Source organism: Crocuta crocuta, unplaced genomic scaffold (genome assembly GCF_008692635.1).
Source record: "Crocuta crocuta isolate KB4526 unplaced genomic scaffold, BGI_CrCroc_1.0 scaffold168, whole genome shotgun sequence".
In the NCBI taxonomy this organism is placed as follows: Eukaryota; Metazoa; Chordata; class Mammalia; order Carnivora; family Hyaenidae; genus Crocuta; species Crocuta crocuta.
Window position 1 is genome coordinate 5,190,064 of NW_027532591.1, and position 22,046 is coordinate 5,212,109.

Sequence of the window (22,046 nt, forward strand, 5' to 3'; positions counted from 1 at the left end):
CATTGTCTACATTCATGGACTTCACTGCCTCATCTCCCAGTTACTCTTCAATCATCCTAATTTTATGCTCCATAATCAGATGGCAAAAATATTTGTGAATGTGAATCCCCAGCTTCTGCCCCTACTATCCATCCCAAACACTTTTGCAGAGGCCATCAGTGGCCCTGTTTAGTTTACCCAGCATTTCTGGGTGTTTCTTGGCACCAGAATTTTTTGACTATCCAGTCCTCCATATCAGAAATGGAAATGTTCTTTCCCAATCTTTTCAGCATTAACAACAACCGTTATTATCTTACTAGTCCCTCTCCACTTCCATGGACTCCTATTTTGAAACCAATATCCAGTGGACAGCTATCATTTGTTACATAATAATTAATCTGGACCCTGTGACTTTTTGTTCTCTTGGGTTGGTAACCCTGTCTTATCCACCAATCACATTGCTGTCTTTATTGGCTAATCAGAGTTTCAAGAAACAACTCAACATTAAGCAAAAGACTCTTTGGTGCCTTGCTTTGTGCTAGGCTCTAGGGATAGGCAGGATAGGGAGAGATTTTTTGTGTCTTTTCTGAGCAGCTGAGAATTTTACGAAATTGACCTAGTCCTAGCCCAGTGGTTCTTTACCTGACCCAATAGGGGCTCCTTAGAATCACCTGGAAAAATCTTGCTAAATATTGATGCCTAGGCTTTACTCCCAGAGGCTCTGTTTCAGTAGGAAATGGGGTCTGGATATGGATGTTTTGAACCTATGGTGATTTTTATTGGAGGTGACATGGTGGGTATAATTTGTATAATTTCTTTTTTTAAAAATCTGTATAATTTCTATAAGGCTTTTTGAAATAATGAAAATAACCTGTGAAATCTAGGTCCATTTGGTTCAGTTTCCCTCCTGGGGTAAGGCTGCCTCCTGTAATATCCCTGAGGCTGAGCAACCTCAATTTGAACATATCCCTTCCCCCAAAGATAGGAGACTCAGCCCTGACAGAGGTGCACAGCCTCAGAACACCTTTGCTTGCCTCCAGGTTCTTCCTTTGGTCTTTCCTTGTAGCTGCCTTGTTTCCCCTCCTGCCCAATGGCTCCTCAACCAAGTAGTTTCTGCTCAGTGAACACCTGGCCTTGCAGTCTGAGGAACAATTATAGGAGGTTTCCTAGAGCGAGTGACCTTCCAGCTATTTTGATGCTTCATGTCATGGGGACCTACAAGGGGCTCTTATCACAGACCCTTAGGACAGAAAGGGCCTCGAGTTTTATACACACACACGCATACACAGGTCTCATTTTTTTGTGGTAATTCTAAAAGTTGCTGTGAACATTAAATTAGTGGGTACTGAACCATTGCTCCTAGGAAAAATATAGAATTAGGTTTCTGCAAGCCTCTGGTTTTGTCAGCCTATGAATACATAACCTTCCTTATTTTACGTTTCTGTTTAAAGGCACCTTATTTAATATATATTGATTCATTAGCATCAAACTCAAGCCCAATAGCACTATAACTCATGTCAGAACTAAGTTTATTTAACACCTATTTTTTTAAACACTTATTTTCTTCATAAGGCACATCACATCCTTCTTGCACTTAGGAACATTAGGAAGCACATCAGGCACTATGTTTGTGTGCCACTTTAAACAGCAAACACACACAAAAGCACAAAAACATGAAAAATGTGGCACCATGTAGATCATGAGACGGACACTCATTTGCGGCAGGAGAACTGACACAAAAAGGCAGACAGGGCCTGGTATTGTTCAGCCTCAGCTGGGAATAGGTGCACGAGGCAACTCAAATTTATTGCCATCTGAAGAACTCTTTATGTGTTGATTTGGAGTTCTAAATAAATTTTTGGAAGTAGGCAAATTTGCGAATGTAGAATTAGCAAATAAAAATCACCCTACACGTCTATATATATTTCTTCTATTAAGTGCTAAGGGTTTTGTTTCTGTCATTCCTTTCATCCTCACAAAACACCTTATGAGAAAGTGTGTTGGTATGTTAAGATTTCAAATCCACTTATGACTTAAGTGCAGTTGTTCTGACCTAAGGGTGAACTTTGGGAGGCCATGTGAGGATGACAGCAGCAGATTTGTGCTACTGAGTGCTTACAGATAGGAACATATGGAGGAGCAACTATGATATAATGGACATTTAAACTTTGAATACCAAGAATTTATGAGGACTTACTGAGAATGTTCCAGTTGGGCAAGGCTACTTTTTGCTGATCAAAATAGATCTCTAAAGATCTTGAGACACTTGCTCCTGTGGTGGCCAGGCTACCCTTGGTCCTGAGTGGTGTTCCAGGCACAGTGGTCTGAGGGAGAGGAAGACTTCTGTTCTGCCTTGGCAAGGCTACTCTTTCTAGGTAGTGGTCAACGCGGTGCTGGCTAGCTGTGTGCCCCAGCAGTAAGGAACCTAAGCTGGCAGCTGATTCCCAACTTAGTTGGAAGGATCAACTCATAGAAAGTACATCACAACTAAACGGACTTTATTTCATCTCCCTTTTGCCTGGAACTATGATCTAGTTAACCTATCTTTGGTTTGGAATGTTATTTCTTTATGAGCTTATTAAGAGACGTTAACCTGTATGCTACTGGCTTGTGAAATATTACTATTTTAAATTAGAATCCCTACAGCAAATCTGTGCTAAATAAACTACCGGCAAAGACAAAGCTCAGTTTCTGAGCATAATTTGAGGGAACAAAACAAGAGTGATTCAGAGATTAACAAGGAAGGTACGAAGCTAGTAAATGAATTTTGGTTGTTTTAGACATACAGTAAAATACTCCCCATACCCTTGCTGACGTACAGCCCTGAGTTTTTACACTTGCACTGACTCTTCTAAGTAGCAACAGTAACAGGATAGAGAACAATTAGAACACTCCGAAAAATTTTCCTCAGGTTACGTTTTTGTCAGTCCGGTTTCCTGCCACCCTCTGCTCTCAGTCTCAGGCGCTACTCCTCTCATCATAGAGAGCGTAAACCCCAATGGCTGTACTAGGTTATAAAGCTTTTTTCCGATGTGTGATGTGGACTCAGATTCCCACCCGCTTGTGAGCCGGGGACCAGAACTTCGCTCACAAAGAACTGCTTAATACTTCCCCGAAAACACTCTCACCCGGCGCCTCGGCGCACGCGCAGGCGCCCTTCTCTCCCCCCCACCNACAGTCTGAGCGATGCTCCGCGCCGCCTCAAAGCCTTGGTCCGGGCGCCGGGTGTTCGTGGTGGGGGTTGGGATGACCAAGGTAAACAGAGCCGCGGACCCCTTCGCTTNGGGCACGGAGGGCAAGTCAGGGGCCTGGCGCTGTCCGGCGGTTTGTCTTTCCTCCTCCGGAGGGTGCCCCGGCTACCTCACTAGTCAGTTCCGGCTTCTTGGCTCTTGGGGCACGAGAGTGGCGACTCGGAGGGGTTGCGGGGCAGGTTTGTCTCTGAGGTATGGTGCTGTCTGGGGGTTGTTCCTGTGGCCATTTCTTTCCCCCTCATCCTTGTTCTCCCTGGATCAGAGTTTGTGACGGACACCCCAGCATAACCGAAAACCCGCACCTCCTTAGAGTCTGGGTGGAATCCCAAGGTATGTGGATCTTTGACGAGGCAAGGCCCTCCTTAGGCTGGAAAGGGAAGCAGCCATGGGAAGGGTGCATGTTGCCAGCTCTGCACACCCAGGAACAGTCCCTGCGGGACCCCTTTACAGACAGAAGTGTGGATGAGGAGGAGAAACGTAGTGATGTGCAGTGTCTTGGCACACGCGGCAGGTTTTCTGGATCCTCCGATCTCCGTTCCGTTCCTGAAGTGTATTGCTTGGTTCTCAGGAATCCGGAGGCTCCAGGTCGGCTGCCTGTACACCCTCACCACTTCCAAGTGGGAGTAATCCCAACGTGCTTATTAGTTTCACCCCGCACTCTGTTTTATGCCCCTCTAGGTTTGCTTCTCTTGTTCTCACTGCTTGTACTTGGTGGATTTTGGATTTTTAAAAGACTGGTTCAGATCTTACCCTCTCCAAGAAGTTCTGATCCTCCTGACCTTCCCGCAGAGCTTTGTACTTAACCTTTGCCTCAGTGCAGGCATCCCTCATTTATGGAAAGTTCAAGTTGTATCACTTCATTTTCACGAGACCTGTATTCGTGCCTAATTGCGTCATCTGAAATTCGAAGAGCATTTTTGCTTTTAGAAAAAAGCAAAAAGTGAAAGTAGCACTCAGCATTTTTTTCTTGCAGGGACTGTTACAGAGGCAGTGAGCACCTGAAGCAGCAGCCAGAGTGTGACTGCCAGACTTTTTCCTGGAATTACACTCAGCCTCTCAGCATTAAGCTACCATGGTTTTTGTTTTTTGTTTTTTGTTTTTAATGTTTATTTATTTTTGAGAGAGAGAAAGAGAGACAGAGCGTGAGCAGGGGAGGGGCAGAGAGAAAGGGAGATAAAGAATCTGAAGCAGACTCCAGGTTCTGAGCTGTCAGAACAGAGCCTGATGTGAGGGTTGAACTCAACAACTGTGAGATTATGATCTGAGCTGAGCTCATGAACTGTGAGGCTATGATCTGAGCCAAAGTCGGACACTTAACGGACTGAGCCACCTAGGTACCCCTGTGTGATGGCTCTTAATTTTAATAGCTGAGTTCCCCATACAGCTTGAAGTTCTCTTAATGAGATTTTATTATCAGTATAGGAAATAAGTTAGAATTCCTATGGTGGACGTCAACAGGTTTTAATACAACTAAATCACAACCACCACCTGGCTGATAGCAGCCCAAGTCCCTTTGCTTGCTGCTTACCTTCTGATATGCTCTTTTTTTCATAGTTTTGCCTTCTACCTGTTTCTTTTTTTAAAGTTTCTTTCATGTTTTTTATTTATTTTTGAGACAGAGACAGCATGAGAGGGGGAGGGTCAGAGAGAGAGAGACACACACACACAGAATCTGAAAGTGGCTCCAGGCTCTGAGCTAGCTGTCAGCACAGAGCCCAGTGCAGGGCTCAAACCCACAAATGTGAGATCATGACCTGAGCCGAAGTCAGAGGCTTAAAGACTGAGCCAGCCAGGCATCCCACCTTTTACCTATTTCAAGAACTGGTCTGACTTTATCTGTTTGGACTTACATAGCAGTGGCTTATGTAGATACTCATTTTTCACAGTTCTGGAGGCTGGAGCTTGCCTCAGTGTCTTGCTTTCTGGTTCATAGACAGCTGTCTTCTTGTGTCCTCACATGGCAGAAGGGTTGAGGGAGCTCTCTGGGGTCTCTTTTATAAGTGTATTAATCCCATTTGTAAGGGCTCCATCCTCCAAATTCAGTTATATTGGGGATTAGATTTCAATACATGATTTTTGGGAGGACACAGACATTCAGTCTATAGCAGAGTCCCAAGTCCTATATGTTCTTATTTCTATTTCTTCAAGTTTCTCTAAGTTACTCTGGTGACTTTTTTTTTTTTTTAAATTCTGGTGCCCTTATAGTTAGGACCAAATAATAAGCACTTAATTTTTCTTTTTTTAAAAAAATGTTTATTTTTGAGAGAGACAGAGACAGCATGAATGGGAGAAGGGCAGAGAGAGAGGGAGATACAGAATCTGAAGTAGGCTCCAGATTCTGAGCTGTCAGAACAGAGCCTGACGCAGGGTTCAAACTCATGGACTGTGAGATCATGACCTGAACTGAAGTTGGAGGCCTAACCAACAACTGAGCCACCCAGGCGCCCCATACTTAATTTTTTAATACTTTTATGTATGATAATTTCATAATCACAGAAGAAATACATTTTTCATCACAACCCCATACACACACACACCTGAAACAAATTTGCTAAAGCAATACTTATGTGGGCAGTTCTAGGTAAAATGTCAAGATTCTTAAAAAGATACATTGAGAGGAAAAGAAAGTGGAGGAGAACCTGTAGATTAAAAGAGAATTAAAAGACCCATGGAATTTTGATAAAGGGCAAGACTAAACTATAGTGTCTATAGATGATATATACTTGGATGATAAAATTATGAAATACTACAAAGAAAGAGTGATTGCTGTAAGAGGATGATAGCAAGAGGAGATTGAGATTGAATTTAGAGGAGTTTCTGGAGTAAAAATTGAAGCAAAGTTCAATTTTTTGGTCTGTGTGGTATTGTGAAAGATAATGAAAGGCAGACACTAGGTAAAGCATTGGGACAGATTTCAATCACTAACTTACGACTGTGAAAGGGGTAACTCCAGTATGAAGTACACTCAATTTTGACTTATACAGACTGGGTGTTTTTTTTCTTTCTTTCATAGTTTATTGTCAAGTTGGTTTCCATATAACACCCAGTGCTCATCCCCACAAGTACCCTCCTCCGTGCCCATTACCCTCCTTCCCCTCTCCCCGACCCCCATCAGCCCTCAGTTTGTTCTCAGCATTCAAGAGTCTCTCATGGTTTGCCTCCTTCTCTCTCCCCAACTATTTTTCTCCTTCTTCTCCCCCATGGTCCTCCGTTAAGTTCCTCCTAATCCACCTATACATGCAAACATATGGTATCTGTCCTTCTCTGCCTGACTTATTTCAGTCAGCATAACACCCTCAAGGTCCATCCATGTTGTTACACATGGCCAGATTTCATTCTTTCTCATTGCCATGTAGTATTCCATGGTATAGATAAACCACATCTTCTTGATCCATTCGTCAGTTGATGGACTCTTAGGCTCTTTCCATGCTTTGGCTATTGTTGAGAGTGCTGTTGTGAACATTGGGGTCCATGTGCCCCTATGCATCAGCACTCCTGTATCCCTTGGGTAAATTCCTAGCAGTGCTATTGCTGGGTCATAGGGGAGTTCTATTGTTAATTTTTTTGAGGAACCTCCACACTGTTTTCCAGAGGGGCTGCACCAGCTTATATTGCCACCAACAGTGTAGGAGGGTGCCCGTTTCTCTACATCCTCGCCAGCATCTGTAGTTTCCTGATTTTTCATTTTAGCCACTCTGAGGTGTATTTTCCTGATGATGAGGGATGCTGAGCATCGTTTCATGTGTCTGTTGGCCATCTGAATGTCTTCTTTGGAGAAGTGTCTGTCCATGTCTTCTGCCCATTTCTTCACTGGATTATTTGTTTTTCCAGACTGGGTGTTTTAAAGGAAAATGAGGGAATAGGGAGCTTGGTGAGTTGGGGCTCAGTAGTGTAGTGCTAGGGAAGTGAAAACTTACAAAAAGTAGGAAGGGGGCTTGGTCCATATGAAATCCATTTGGGTTTGCTAACTGGTGCTTATCCAAACTTGGGCTCCCACTCTCCTGCAAAGACTTGGAGACAGGGGTCCTAACTTTTGATATTTGTGGTTAACAAACAGTAACTTCTTTTTGGTAGCCTTGAGGCACTTTAAGTAGGGCTGGGGTCATCCTGGGGATGTGGACTTGAGCTGTTAGAAACTGTGCTAGTGTTTGATCTTTATAAGCCATGGTGGTGGCTTAGAGAAGAGGGCTCAGAGGAGCCTGGCTTGAGTTTGGTGAAGAATCTTTGTCAGTGGATACAAGAGCGTTTGCCTTAGAATAATTCATGTTTTGTGTGTGGTGTGTGGTGTTCTGTATCTCTGCTATTTACAATTAATCTTTAAAAAGGCTAAAACTTTAATTTTTTATTATTTCTTTTTTAAACGTTTATTTATATAAAAATTTTTTTAATGTTTATTTTTGAGAGAGAGAGAGACAGAGTGCAAGCAGGGGATGGCCAGAGAGAGAGACACACACACAGAATCCAAAGCAGTCTCCAGGCTTCTGAGCTGTCAGCACAGAGCCTGATGTGGGCTTGAACTCACGAACCGTGAGATCATGACCTGAGCTGGAGTCGGATGCTCAACCTGCTGAGCCACCCAGGCACGCCTTTTTCATTATTTAAAAACAGGTTATTTATTTATTTGTTTTTAAATAATCTCTGTGCCTAGTCTGGGGCTCAAAGTCACAACTCCGAGATTAAGAGTCACATGCTCTATTGACTGAGCCAGCCAAGTGCCCCCAAAAGGTTAAAACTTTTAAAAATAACTCTAGGAAAAAAAAAATTGTACCATAAAGGACATGTAATTATAGCACACAGCTTGGCCCAGTAATAAGACATATTAACTTAATAAAGTAAACACTGAGTACTGATTTAATAAAAATTATTCATTTGTTGCTGATGCATAGGAGCACATGTACCCCAATGTTCACAGCAGCACTNTAAAAAAATTATTATTCATTTGTATAAGTGGGATGGGGTAAGCGTAAATGTATATGTGAGGGGGCCTAAGAGGCCTAATCCTCACTGATCCATTTTGGAGATTGTGATATAATTTCTTAAACTGATAAAGAAATGATAGTATAAGAACATTTAGAAATATGGCATTTTATTAAAAAAAAGAAATGTCTAAGAGAATTAAAAGTGGATGTTTTAGAAACAAGTAAGACTAGTGCATGGAGAGTAGTGAAACAGAATTGCTGTTTTTATTATAAGCCTTATGGTGCTTTTTATTTGTTTATTTTGTATTTCTTTGATGAAAAAAATAAAAGCTAAAAAAAACAGAACATTACCAACACCTCAGAATCTCTCCTTTGGGCTCTTTTTCAGTCACTGACTCCTCACCTGCAATGATTACTATCATCCTGACTTCAGACCTTTTAATGCTGTAGATTAGTTCTGGCTTTTTTAGTCAGCATTATATTTGTGAGAATCATTCATAATTTTATGTGTAGTTATAGATTTTTCATTCTACTTGATGTCACTGTGTGAACATACCACAATTGATCCATTCTGCTCTTAGTGGAATTTGATAGTTTCCACCTAACTGTGCTTTTAATTTTAAAGAAGTAATGTTGTATGTGTTTATTTGCTTGACCAGTCATTAAAAAACTGCCTTGATTTCAGTAAGAAGTGGGAAAGTGCAGCTATTTCATTACATGGGTGATAATTTAATCATTAATTGGTATTACCAATTAAAACCTAGCATACTATTCTGTTTATATAAATGCTGTCTGTAAATGCTCTGATTGTAGCTAGTGAATTGAGTAAGTCGGAGTAGAATAGGTAATTTTTAGATACTGAATTAGGGAATTGTGAAGAATTCCCTAATTAATGCAGGAATTATGAAGAAATTGGATGGGACAGGTATGGGAACAAATGTTAAATGTTTCCTTTTGGTTCACGTTCAATATGTAGGTCAACACTGCAATGAAATGTGGCACTTAATTTAATTCAAGTCTGTAGTATTTCAGGCTGGTTTTGTGACTCACTAGGAGGTTGTGAAATCAATTTGGTAGGTTGCATGTAGCATTAAAAAAATTGAAATAGAGGGGCGCCTGGGTGGCTCAGTAGGTTAAGCATCCGACTTCAGCTCAGGTCATGATCTCACAGTGGGTTCTAGCCCCCGCATTGGGCTCTGTGCTGGCGGCTAGCTCAGAGCCTGGAGCCTGCTTCAGATTCTGTGTCTCCCTCCTCTCTCTCTGACCCTCCCCTGCTCATGCTGTCTCTATCGCTCTCTCAAAAATAAATAAAATATTTAAAAAAATTGAAATAGAATAGAAAATATTATATCAGTATAACAATTAGGATAAGTATTTAATGAAAATTTAGGTTTAATTATATATGTATATATGTGACTACTGGGTTTGTTGTAATATGTATCTTTTGTGGCTTGCAATCAAAATTTTTTGAAAGCCAGTTTTTTTGTTAGCACCCCCACTGGCCATCAAACCACTCCACTTTATCTAATTGATTACCTAGGTTGTTAGGTTTTCTTCTTTTATGTTTCTTAAATCTGTTTACTTTTTTCATCTTTTCTGCTGTTATCTTGGTCAACTCTCACTTGGACTGATTCAGGATCATTTGTCCTCACTGCCTCCAGCTTATTCCCTTCATTCATTTCTCCACATTGCATCTAGAATAATCTAAAATACAGGTCTTCTCACCCCAGTCTCTCTCTTTTAAAAAATAAGGCTTTATTTTTCAAAACTGTTTTAGGTTTATATCAAAATTGAACAGAAATTATAGAGTTCCCATATGTTCCCTGCCCCTACACATGCACAGCCTCACTCACTATCAATAATCTGCCCCAAAATGGGGCATTTGTTATAATCAGTAAACCTAAACTGACACATCATTATCACTTAGAGTCTATAGCTTACATTAGGGTTCAGTTGTGGTGTTGTATATTCTAGGTTTGCACAAATGTATAATGACATGTATCCATTATAATATCATACAGAATATGGGGCACCTGGGTGGCTCATTTGGTTAAGCACCTGACTTTGGCTCAGGTCATGACCTCATGGTCCATGGGTTCAAGCCCTGTGTCTGGCTGTGGAGCCTGCTTCTGATTCTGTGTCTCCTTCTCTCTCTGCCCCTCCCTCGCTGCCGCTCTCTCTCTCAAAAAAATAAATAAACATAAAAAAAATCATACAGAATAGTTTTACTGCCCCAAAAATCCTCTGTGCTCTGCCTGTTCATCCCTCCCTTCCCTCAACCCCTGACAGCCACTAATCTCTTTATTATCTACATAATTTTGCCTTTTCCAGGATGTCATATAGTTGGAATCATACAGTCTGTAGGCTTTGCAGATTGACTTCTTTACTTAGTAACATGCATTTAAAATTCCTCCACATCTTTTCTTTGTGTTTTTTTTAAAGTTTATTTATTTATTTTGAGAGAGAAAGAATGTGTGTGCGAGTGAACGTAAGCAGGGGAGGGGCAGAGAGATTTGGGGGAGAAAATTCCAAGCGGGCTCCGAAATGCCAGGGCAGAAGTCCAACAGGGAGCTTGACTCTGTCTCATGAACCGGGAGATTATGACCTGAGCTAAAACCAATATTTAGATGCTTAACTGACTGAGGCACCCAGGCACCACCCTCCATGTCTTTTCATGGCTTGATAGCCCATATCTTTTTAGTGCTGAATAGTATTCCATGTACCACAGTTTATTTATCTTTTCACCTACTAAAGACATTTTGGTTACTTAAGATTTGGCAATAATTTAAAATTACTATAAATGTGTCTCTGTGGGCTTTTGTTGTGGACATAAGTTTTCAACTCATTTGCATAAATACTAAGGAACACAATTGCTGGGTTATATGTTAAGAGAAGGTTTAGTTTTATAAGAGACCACCAAACTGTCTTCCAAAGTGGCTGTACCATTTTGCATTCCCACCAGTGATGAGACTTCCTCTTGCTCTACATCCTTGTCAGCATTTGGTATTGTCAGTGTTTGAATTTTGGTCATTCTAATAGGTGTGTAGCAGTATCTCATTGGTTTTGTTTTTTTCCAGTCTCTTAAAAATAATATTCATTGTCTTCAGGATAAAGCTCAGACATCAAAGGAATGCATATAATGCCCCCTATGTTGGCTCTAGAGCCAGACTATCTAAAGTTTCAGTTTCATTGCTTATTAGTTGTGTGACCTTGGGCAAATTACTTAATCTCTCTATGCCCTAGTTTTCTTACTGTAAAGTGATGATAATAATAGTAACTACCATTTAGGATTGTTGTGAGGATTAAATGAGTTAATATATGTGAAGTGCTTAGCATAATGCATAATACATTAAGTGCCCAATAAATGTTAGTGGTTATCATCATTTGGACCTAAGTTACTCTTCTTTACCTATCACTTGCTGTAACTTATCTTGCACTTCAAGCTCTGCAATATAAATTTGTTAGTACAGTACTTGGATTGAGCCACAGTCTCTCACTTCTAGACCTTTCCCCTAGAAGTTTTGTTTTCTTTCACTTGGCAAACTCCATTCTAAAAGACTTCATTTAAATGTCAGTTCCTCTGAGAAGCCTTTCTCATCCTCCCTCTGAGCCTAGGTAGTTTTCCTTTCCAAATTATTCTGTGCTTATGGACACTATAGTATAATTTTCTGTTTTCTATTGGACTAGAAGCTCCCTGAGGGCAAGGACTGTCTATTATTTATTGTCAGAGTATAGGAACTTGATAGGTGCTCAGTATGTTTTTAAATTAATAGATGAGTGAATTTCTGCAGTGCTCTGTTGTAAGAAAAATCTAACTGTATTTGCTTCTATTATTATCTCCTTCTGTACTTCTAGTTCACGAAGCCTGGACTTGAGAATTCAACAGACTATCCTGACTTGGCAAAAGAAGCAGGTAAAATAGAAAATTTGGGTCTTTGAACATTGATGTTATTGTGTAGTCTATCTTGATTGTTGAACAGCCTTGTAACCATAAATGGAAGCCTGGGTCAAGGAGAAGAATCTATACAGACAGTTGCCTACTGATTCATTAGAAAGGACAAAGGGAAAAGAGCTTGGGCTAATTATTAGCTAGATAACCAAGGCAAACAGTGCCCTTTGATTTTATGTACTATCCACCTGTTGGGACAGCAAAGGGCTCTGAGAGGTTCTCCCACCCCTCCCAATGATGATACTCTTTCCAATTTTGCCCTTTGGATGTGCAGTGAAGCCACAGAGATGAGTTAGATAAGGAACTTGCCACTAAGGAGGTTTAAGATTTTGGACTTTAATATATTTATAGTTAGTATATAAATATCAGAAAGGAGGTATGAAAAAGTGATATAGTAGCTTAGAGGAAGAAATGGTTATTTCTGAATGGAGAGATCTGAGAGGACTTGATGAAGGTTTGTCATTTGAATTGAACATAGACTATTTAGAGGTAGATCTACTCTGGAAGACTTTAAATTTTTACTCACCTAAAGCAAATACTCAAAGCACTATTTGATTAAACACTTTTGTTTTTATAGGCCAGAAGGCTTTAGCTGATGCACAGATCCCTTATTCAGTAGTGGAACAGGCATGTGTTGGCTACGTTTATGGTATGTGGTAAACTATATATTCTAAAAGTGTTTCACCTAATCTACCAGCAGCTTCATAAACAATGCAGAGGCATTTGTGAATTTTAACTCTTGAAAATCAGAATTCAGAGTCTTATTCCTGTCATTCCTAGATTTCCCTTATGTGTTAGCCTAATTTAATACGTTTTTGCCATTGTTTATTGCCAAAACAGGAGATTAATTTAAGAACTATTGTTTAGGGACGCCTGGGTCGCTCAGTTAAGTGTCCGACTTCGGCTCAGGTCATGATCTCGCGGTTCGTGGGTTCGAGCCCCGCGTCAGGCTCTGTGCTGACAGCTAGCTCAGAGCCTGGAGCCTGTCTTCGGATTCTGTGTCTCCCTCTCTGACCCTCCCCTGCTCGTGCTGTCTCCCTCTCTCTCAAAAATAAATAAAACATAAAAAAAAATTAAAAATAAATAAATAAAAAACATTGTTTATCTTTAAAAAACAAAAAATTACCCATAGTCCTACCATATAAAGATAATTACTGTTCAGAAGATCAATTTTTGTTCTTTGTTATCTTAAAATTTGCATGTTTCCTTTTTTGTATCCAATAAAATTTTATTAAACTTTTTTTCTAACTAGAAAGAGAATATACACTAATTGTTAAAAAAAAAAAAAGGAAATACAGAAAAATACCAGAAAAAATAAATCACCTGTAATCCCATTGTCCAGATCAGAAATTATTACCATTAACTTTTTGATGTTTTCCTTCAGTGAATATGAATGCATGTGAGTATGTATGCATATCCAGTTTTCTCTTAAAGAAAATTAGGTCCTGGGGCATCTGGCTGGCTTAGTCAGAAATGTGTACAACTCTTGATCTCTGGATTGTGAGTTTGAGCCCCATATTAGGTGTAAATTATTTAAGTAAATAAAACTTAAAAAAGAAAAAATATAAGGTCCTAGTATACTAACCTTTTGGCAACCTACTTTTCCCACTTTGGTTTTGTAAATATTCCCCATTAAGACTTCCTTTATATTATCATTAACATTTTTTTAATTAAAAATTTTTTTCCTGGAATTGATATTTACATGGTACAAAAATACCAAAGGTAGATGGTTATATAGTAGAAAATCTCACACTTATTCCTGTCTCCCTATTTCATGGTTACCTTCCCTTAGACAGCCAGTTTCACTAATTTCAGGTGTATCTTTTCAGAGGTGATTTGTACATATACAAGTGGTATGAGTGTGTAACTTCCCCCTGCCCCTTTTGTTACATACCATTGTAGCATAATATACACACTATTTTGTATCATACTTTTTTTTTTTACTTAGTAGTTCTTGACTATAGTTCTAAGTTTTATCATAAAGAGCTTCCTTGGTCTTTTCTTATGATAGCATAAAATTCCATTGAATAGATATATCATAGTTTATTTAATCTATTGCCTTTTAATGGACATTTAGAATGTCCCTATTCTTTTTACAGTATTTTTAATGATTGCGTGATTTTCTAGTCTTTGGGATTTACTACAGTTTATTTAGTAGTAATAATGATATCCTGTCTTGGACATTTTATTCATTCATTCATTCATGGGACATTTAAATTTTTTTTCTAAGTTTAGTTATCATAAAAGGCTATAATAAGCATAACTGTAGATGAGTCTGTGTGTGCATCTGTTATTTTTTTGAGATTTCAGGATATCAAGAGAATCCTTAAAGGGAAGTTTACTAGGTCAGAGAGAAGCACAATGTATTTCAAAAAGGAGGTTCTGAACTTTGCTGTTTTCCCTGAAGACTTCTGGAGAGTACCTTCAGATGTTCCCATCATATTGTGCTAGCATGTCTGTCTTGGTGGCCATGTTACTTGCAAAAGGGAGTCAAATGTGTATTCAGCTTGGATCACTATTTTTCTATAACAACTTGCCAAACAGGATCTTTTAAACTTTTTGAAGTTTTGGAATTTTTATATGAAGAGAAAAACCATAACCTTTTAAAAATTTACTTTTTATTTCTATTTTTAAATTATTATTATTTTTTAATGTTTATTTATCTTGAGAAAGAGATAGAACAAGCAGGGAAGGGGCAGAGAGAGGGAGACAGAGAATATCAAGCAGGCTGCGCACGGTCAGTGCAGAGCCTGATGCCCGGCTTGAACTCACAAACTGATCTCATGACCCGAGCTGAAATCAAGAGTTGGACGCTTAACTGACTGAGCCCCCCAGGTACCCTGAGAAAATCATAGCCTTTAAATCAGATGGTATAGTTTTAAAGATTTGTATCTGAAGTATAAATAAAACATTGCTTCCTTTATCATGTAGCACTAGCCAGACTGAATTGTTTGCTGTTACTTGGTCATTTCTCTACCTTTCTACCTCTGTAACACATAGAAAAAGTACATATCATACTGTGTTTTGGGGATTTTTCATATTTGGAGTGTAAATGATGCTTAATGCAAAAACTTTTTCTGAGTGAGATGTCAGTAGTTTATTGTCCTGCCTATGTTGTATGCTAGGCAAAGGCATAATACTGAAAAAAAAAAACCATACTGTGGTATTATGTTACATTGCAGCTTCATAAATTCCCATGTACATATTATAGCTTATGTTTCTTTTTCTATACAGGTGAGTCTACCTGTGGACAGAGGTCTATCTATCACAGTTTGGGACTGACTGGAATTCCTATAATCAATGTCAACAATAATTGTGCTACTGGTTCTACTGCTTTGTTTGTGGCCCGGCAGCTGATACAGGGTGGTGAGGATTGTTTATTTGTCTAATATACTTAAAGAGATATGCGGTTATTGCCCCTCTTTCATCTTTTCTCCCTATGACCATCAGAGGGATTCCTTCATTTATTTATTTATTTTTAAAATTTATTTATTTATTTTGAGAGAGAGAGAGAGAGTGTGTGTGTGTGTGTGCGTTCGTACATGTAGGGGCAGAGAGAGAGGGGGAGAGAGAATCCCAAGCAGGCTCTGTGCTGCACAGAGCCCAACTTGGGGCAAATCTTGTGAACAACGAAATCATGACCTGAGCTGAAATCAAGGGTTGGATGCTTAACCAACCAAGCCACCCAAATGCCCCTATAATGTAGATCTTTTTAAAAAATAACAACTGGGGGTGCCTGGGTGGCTTAGTCGGTTAAGTGTCCGACTTTCGCTTACGTCATGATCTCGCGGTTGGTGGGTTCGAGCCCTGTGTCGGACTCTGTGCTGACTGCCAGCTCAGAGCCTGGAGCCTGTTTCAGAGTCTATATCTCCCTCTCTCTCTGACCCTCCCCTGCTCATGCTGTCTCTCTCTCTCTCTCCTAGAAATAAATAAAAACATTAAAAAAAAATAAAAAATAAAAAATAACAACTGTAAGGGCACTTGGGTGGCTCAGTCCATTGAGCGTCTGACTTTGGCTCAGGTCATGATATAATGGTTTTTGAGTTTGAGCCTCTTGTTGGGCTTGCTGCTGTCATCACAGAGCCTGCTTTAGATCCTCTGTCTCCCTCTGTCTCTGCCCCTCCCCTGCTTACCCTCTCTCTCTCTCAAAAATAAACATTAAAGAAAATAACTTTATTGAGATCTAATTTATGTATAAGATTCACCTTTTGAAACTATACAAGTAATGCTTTTTAGTATAATCACAGATACCATGTAACCATCACCACTATCTAGTATTTTAGAATATTTTTATCACCCCAAAAAGAAACCCAGAACCAATCATCAGTTGCTCCTCATTTTCCCCTCTCCTAAACGCCTGGTTACTACTAACCTACTTTCTATCTCTGGATTTACCTATTCTGAACATTAAGTGAATGGAATCATATAATATACAGCCTTTTGTGGCATCTTTCATTTAGCATAATCTTTTCACAGTTCATCTATGTTGTGGCATGTATCCCTACTTCATTATATTTCATGACCAAATAATGTTCCATTTTATGGACAGAGCACATTTTGTTTATCCATTTATCAATTAATGGGCATTGGATTGTTTCTATTTTTTGCCTGTTATTAATAATGCTTCTATAAATATTTATGTACATTTTTGTGGCCATATGTTTTCAGTTCTCTTGAGTATCTATCATATTCTATGTTTTCAAATATTCCAGGGTATTTTATTAGCTCCTCTATTCTGTTCTATTGATTGTTGATTATTTCTCTATTACTCCACTATTGTTTCTGTTTGTTTTGTTTTGTTTTTAAAATTTTTTAATCTTAAGTTTATTTATTTATTGGAGACAGTGAGAGAGCTCGAGCAGAGGAGGGGAAGAAAGAGGGAAAGAGAGAGGATCCCAAGCAGGCTCTGCACTGTCAGTGCAAAGTCCAGTTTGGGGCTTGAACTCATGAACATGAGATCATGATCTGAGCTGAAGTCAAGAGTCGGATGCTTAACCAACTGAGCCACCCAGGCACTCCATGTTTTGTTTTGTTTTTTAGAGATAGAGAGAGAGTGTGAGAGTGGGAGAGAGGGGCAGTGGGAGAGTCTTAAGCAGGCTCTGCCCAGTGCCTTACATGGGGCTTGATTGCACAACCTTGGGATCATGACCTGAGCCAAAATCAAGAGTTGGATGCCCCACCAACTGAGCCACCCAAGTGCCGCTCCACTATTGTTTCAATTGTTGGAGCTTTATAACATCTTATTGTTTGATAATGCTGGAGTCCTCTGTGCCCCTCATCTTGTTCATTTTCTTTTTTTAAAGAAAAATTTTGTTGATTCTTATTTTGTTGTTCAGTTGAACTTTAACTTCATTTTTAGGCATATCCTCCCGCCAAAAATAATTCTGTTAAGATTTTGATCAAGATCCTTTAAAATTTTTTTTAATTTTATTTTTTCTAAAATTCAAAATTAGTTATTTAGGGGTGCCTGGGTGGCTCAGTTGGTTAAGCATCTGACTCTTGACTTCAGCTCAGGTCATGATCTCGAGTTTGAGAGTTTGAGCCCAGTGTAGGGGTGCTGTACTGACAGCTGGGAGCCTAGAGCCTGCTTTGTATTCTGTGTCTCCCTCTCTGCTCCTCCCTCACTCATGCTCTGTCTCTCTCTGTCTCTGTCTCTAAAAATGAATAAACATAAATAAATAAATAACTTTAAAAAACCCAAAATTTGTTGTTTATATTTGTTTTCATTGAACCATGTATCCATATTAATAAAAAGTTTTATTAGCATACAAATAATTATTTAGAATCAAAGGATGAATTAAATACTTTCCTAATTTATCCTCTTACCTAGAATCATGTAAGAATTTACTCTAATTTTTCACTTATTAAACATTTTGTCAGATTATAGCATCTTTTTCAATTTTATATAAATTACTTAAAGTATTTAATGGTATTTGTTTAGGTGTCTTGAAATTTAATTTTTCCTGATGATTACGTTTTCTTTCAAGGTATGGCAGATTGTGTCTTGGCTCTTGGGTTTGAGAAGATGGAGAAGGGACCCCTTACAACAGGCGTGAGTCTTACTGTTATTCTGGAGTTGTTTTGGCACTGTGAGAAAACTTTGCCCATTTGGCTACTATAAATACAACCTGTTAATAGGCAATATAAAGCATAACTGGCAAAATTATTAAATGAGCTGATATATTCACAATCTGAAAAGTAACATTGTATATGTATGCACAAATTCTGGTATTTTAGAACAGTAAAGAATCATAGAGATAATTTGGTTCAACCTCTTTACTTTGTCAGTGATAAACCTGATGTTCAGAGAGGTCAAATGATTGAATTTGAGGTGACTTACCTATTTAATATGAGAGTCATTAATTCAAAAACTATTTCCACTTAACAAATTGAAGAGGATTAATAAAGTGTGAAACTTCTGATTCTGGAAATGGGAAGCCAAATTATTTAAACCAGTTCTACTGATGACAGTTAAACTATTGGAATATAAAGAAAACAATCCTAAAGGAATGGAAATGCTAAAGAGAGGAATTGCAGGTGAATGCCAGAGAATTAAGAGCAGTAGTTGAAGCACTTTTGCCTTGAATGCCTTTGATCAGGATGCTGTGAGCTTCAATTATGGAGGTCCCCTAGAGTGAAGAGGAAGGTAGTCCTTCCAAGAAGTTTAATAATCATTCCCCACATTAAACAGGCCCTGCGGAGATAAAGCCTTTGGGTAAGGGCAAACCCAAAGAAAAACTGTCTTCCTTTCCTATGAGATTACGGGGAGAGTTGTCTTGGCACTGAGCAGAACAGGCGAGAAAAAAGAGAAGGAAAAAACAAACCCAGAAAAACTTTTCTCTGATATTCGCCATGTAAGATTGCTACCAAAATTCTCATTACAGGGCAGTCAAAGAAACCTCAAACCTTGAATTGAGTCTAAATTGGTTCCAGAATGGTAGTTACCTAGGTACTTAACAGACATAAGTGTGAATTTTCTTTTGGAGGCTTGGAGAACTCTTCAAATAGTTATCCAAGACATGCAGTCAAAGGTAACCAGGCATTAAAGAAACAAGGCACCATAATTGGAACCAGGAGAAAGAAGGCAGAGTAAAAAGTGATCTCTGAAGACCTCAGAAACTGGATTTATTAAACACAGATTTAGGCACTTTTACCATGTTTAAAGAAATAAAAGACAATCTTGGAAATACTGTAAGAGTATTGGAAATTGCAAAAAGGGACATGATAGACATGAAAAAAAGTAGAGTTTATAAAAAAGAAAAATAAAATAATTAAAATTAAGAAATCAGAAGATAGGTTTGATAGCAGATTACACATGACTAAAAAGAGAATTAGTGAAACTAAACTAGATTAGAAATAATTATTTAGTATACACTCTAAAGAGAGAAGAGATGAAAAAATGGCCAGAGTTAAGATAGATGTTAGTGTGATAAGATATAATTATGTTTAATTGGAATTAATGGAGAAGTGGTGAGAGGAAATAAGGCTTGGGCATTTTGTTTATGTTCTCCCAAAACCAGTGTTTAGTTTCACTGATGTTTTCTATTTGATTTTTCTTCTCATTTATTTCCACTCTGATCTTTGTTATTTTTCTTCTTTCTACTAATTTTGGGATTAGTTTCTTCTTCGTTTTCTTGTTCCTTGAGGTGTAAAGTTAGGGCTTTGTTGTGTGGGGTGTTTGTGGAGATCTTTCTCATTTCTCAATATAGGCATTTATCACTACAAGCTTCCCTCCCAGAACTGCTTTTGCTGCGTCCCATAAGTTTTGATGTGTTTCATTCATCTTAAAAAAATATTTTTAAATTTCTCTCACCAATTTGTTCAGTAGCATATTGCTTAATCTCCACATATTTGTGAATTTTCTAGTTTTCTTCTAGTTTCATGCCTTTATGGTTGGAAAAGATGCTTGATGATTTTAGTCTTGTTAAATTTATTAAGACTTGTTTTGTGGCCTACCACATGATTTATTCTGGAGAATGTTCCATGTGCACCACAGAAGAATGTGTATTCTTTTGCTTTTGGATGGAATGTTCTGTCTTTTCTGTTAAGTCCATCTGGTCCAAAGTTTCCTTATTGATTTTCTGTCTGAATAATCTATTGATGAAAGTAGGGTATTAAAGTTCTCTATACTATTATTGCATGCCATCTATCTTTCCCTTTAGTCTATTGACATTTGGTTTATATATTTAGGTGCTATGTGTTGAGTGCATGAAAAATTACAAATGTTTTGTCATCTTGTTGGATTGAACCCTTTATCATTGGATTGTTGGTTTTGAGGTTGTAAACCTGACTTAAAATAATAAGACCAAACTTAATTATACTTTAATAAGTATATCAACATGTGAATATAGAGGAGAGCCAAAATGATTAAGTGTTTTTCTTTAGATTGAATATTTGAATCTTATGTAATTAATAGAAATAGATTTTAGTTTAATGACCTTCTTTGTCTCTTATTATAGTCTTTATCTTAAAGTTTATTTTATCTGATGTAAGTATAGCAACCTCAGCTTTCTATTGGTTTTCATTTGAATAGAATATCTTTTTCCATCCCTTTACTTAAGAGACCTTTATTCAGCGTCATGATCAGGCTATTACATTTAGCAATCAACAGCATGGATATAAAAAAAACACTGTATTAAAACCCTTTGTTGGTGGGGCGCCTGGGTGGCTTAGTCGGTTAAGCGTCTGACTTTCGCTTAGGTCATGATCTCGCGGTTCATGGGCTCGAGCCCCGCNTTTAAGTGGTCTCTACACTCTTCATCTAACTCATGATCGAGATCAAGAGTCTCATGCTCTCCGGACTGTGCCAGCCAGGCACCCCTAAAACTAGAATCATTTTTAGAAAATGAGTTGAACATAACTTTTAGCCTATTCATCAAGGACTTATGACGTTAGTCTGATTCAGTTCGTTCTGTTCAAACATTAAAGAACCTCTACGTCAAATTAAGCTAAATACATGTGACAGTATCTCTTAGTAACCATAAGAGTGTCTTTGGAGCCCCTGGGTGGCTCAGTTGGTTGAGTGTCCGGCTTTGGCGCAGGTCATGATCTCACGGTTCATGGGTTTGAGCCCCACATTGGGCTCTGTGCTGATAGTTCAGAGCCTGAAGCCCGTCTTCAGATTCTGTGTCTCCCTCTCTCTCTGACCCTCCCCTGCTGTCTCTCTCTCTCTCAAAAATAAATAAAAAATCCAAAAAAAAAATTAACAAAAAGAGTGTCTGGCACCTAATAGATATTAAAATCAATAAGAGCTATTTCCCGTTTTCAGAAATAGCTGAAACAGGGCGCCTGGGTGGCTCAGTTAAGTGTCCAACTTCGGCTCAGGTCATGATCTCACAGTTTGTGGGTTCAAGCCCCACGTCGGGCTCTGTGCTGACAGCTAGCTCAGAGCCTGGAGCCTGTTTCAGATTCTGTGTTTCCCTCTCTCTCTGACCCTCCCCTGCTCAGGCTGTCTCTCTCAGGATTAAAAACATTAAAAAAAAAAAAAAAAAGAAATAGCTGAAACATTTTAAGAAAGTGGGAGATGTTGTTAGGTTGGGTCTTAAAGACAAGAAGAGATAATAATCATATGAAATTGTTATGTAATAAATATGGATAATTATAATAACATAGTGAAGATAATTAAAGATAGGGAAAAATGAGATCTTTCTGGGTATGGGAGGAAACATCATGAGCCAAGTCATGGATATTGTAATAAACATTATAATAATAATGTTCAGGGGCACTTGGCTGGCTTACTCAGTAGAGCATGTGACTCTACAAGCCCAACATTGGCACGGAGCTTACCAAAAAAAGTAATTAATATAATATGTTCAAGGGACAGTTTGAAAAACTGGATTGGAGGGTGGCAGCTGGAGAAAAGTATGAAATAAGATTATTTATTAGGTGATGCCTAGTGGGAGTACCTGATATTTATGACACATGAAAAATAGACTTTTTTTCTTAAGT

At 38.6% G+C, this 22,046-nt stretch overlaps 1 protein-coding gene across 1 annotated transcript in view; it reads left to right on the forward strand.

Annotated features, from left to right (window-relative positions):
• Positions 1 to 3,153: 3,153 nt before the first annotated feature.
• SCP2 (sterol carrier protein 2) overlaps positions 3,154 to 22,046 on the forward strand; it is a 135,895-nt gene continuing 117,002 nt past the window's right edge. The window contains exons 1-5 of the mRNA XM_077779776.1: positions 3,154 to 3,234; positions 12,005 to 12,062; positions 12,676 to 12,747; positions 15,333 to 15,464; positions 18,086 to 18,150. Coding sequence (XP_077635902.1) covers positions 3,166 to 3,234; positions 12,005 to 12,062; positions 12,676 to 12,747; positions 15,333 to 15,464; positions 18,086 to 18,150 — 396 coding nt within the window. The 5' untranslated portion in view covers positions 3,154 to 3,165. The remainder of the gene's footprint in view (positions 3,235 to 12,004; positions 12,063 to 12,675; positions 12,748 to 15,332; positions 15,465 to 18,085; positions 18,151 to 22,046) is intronic.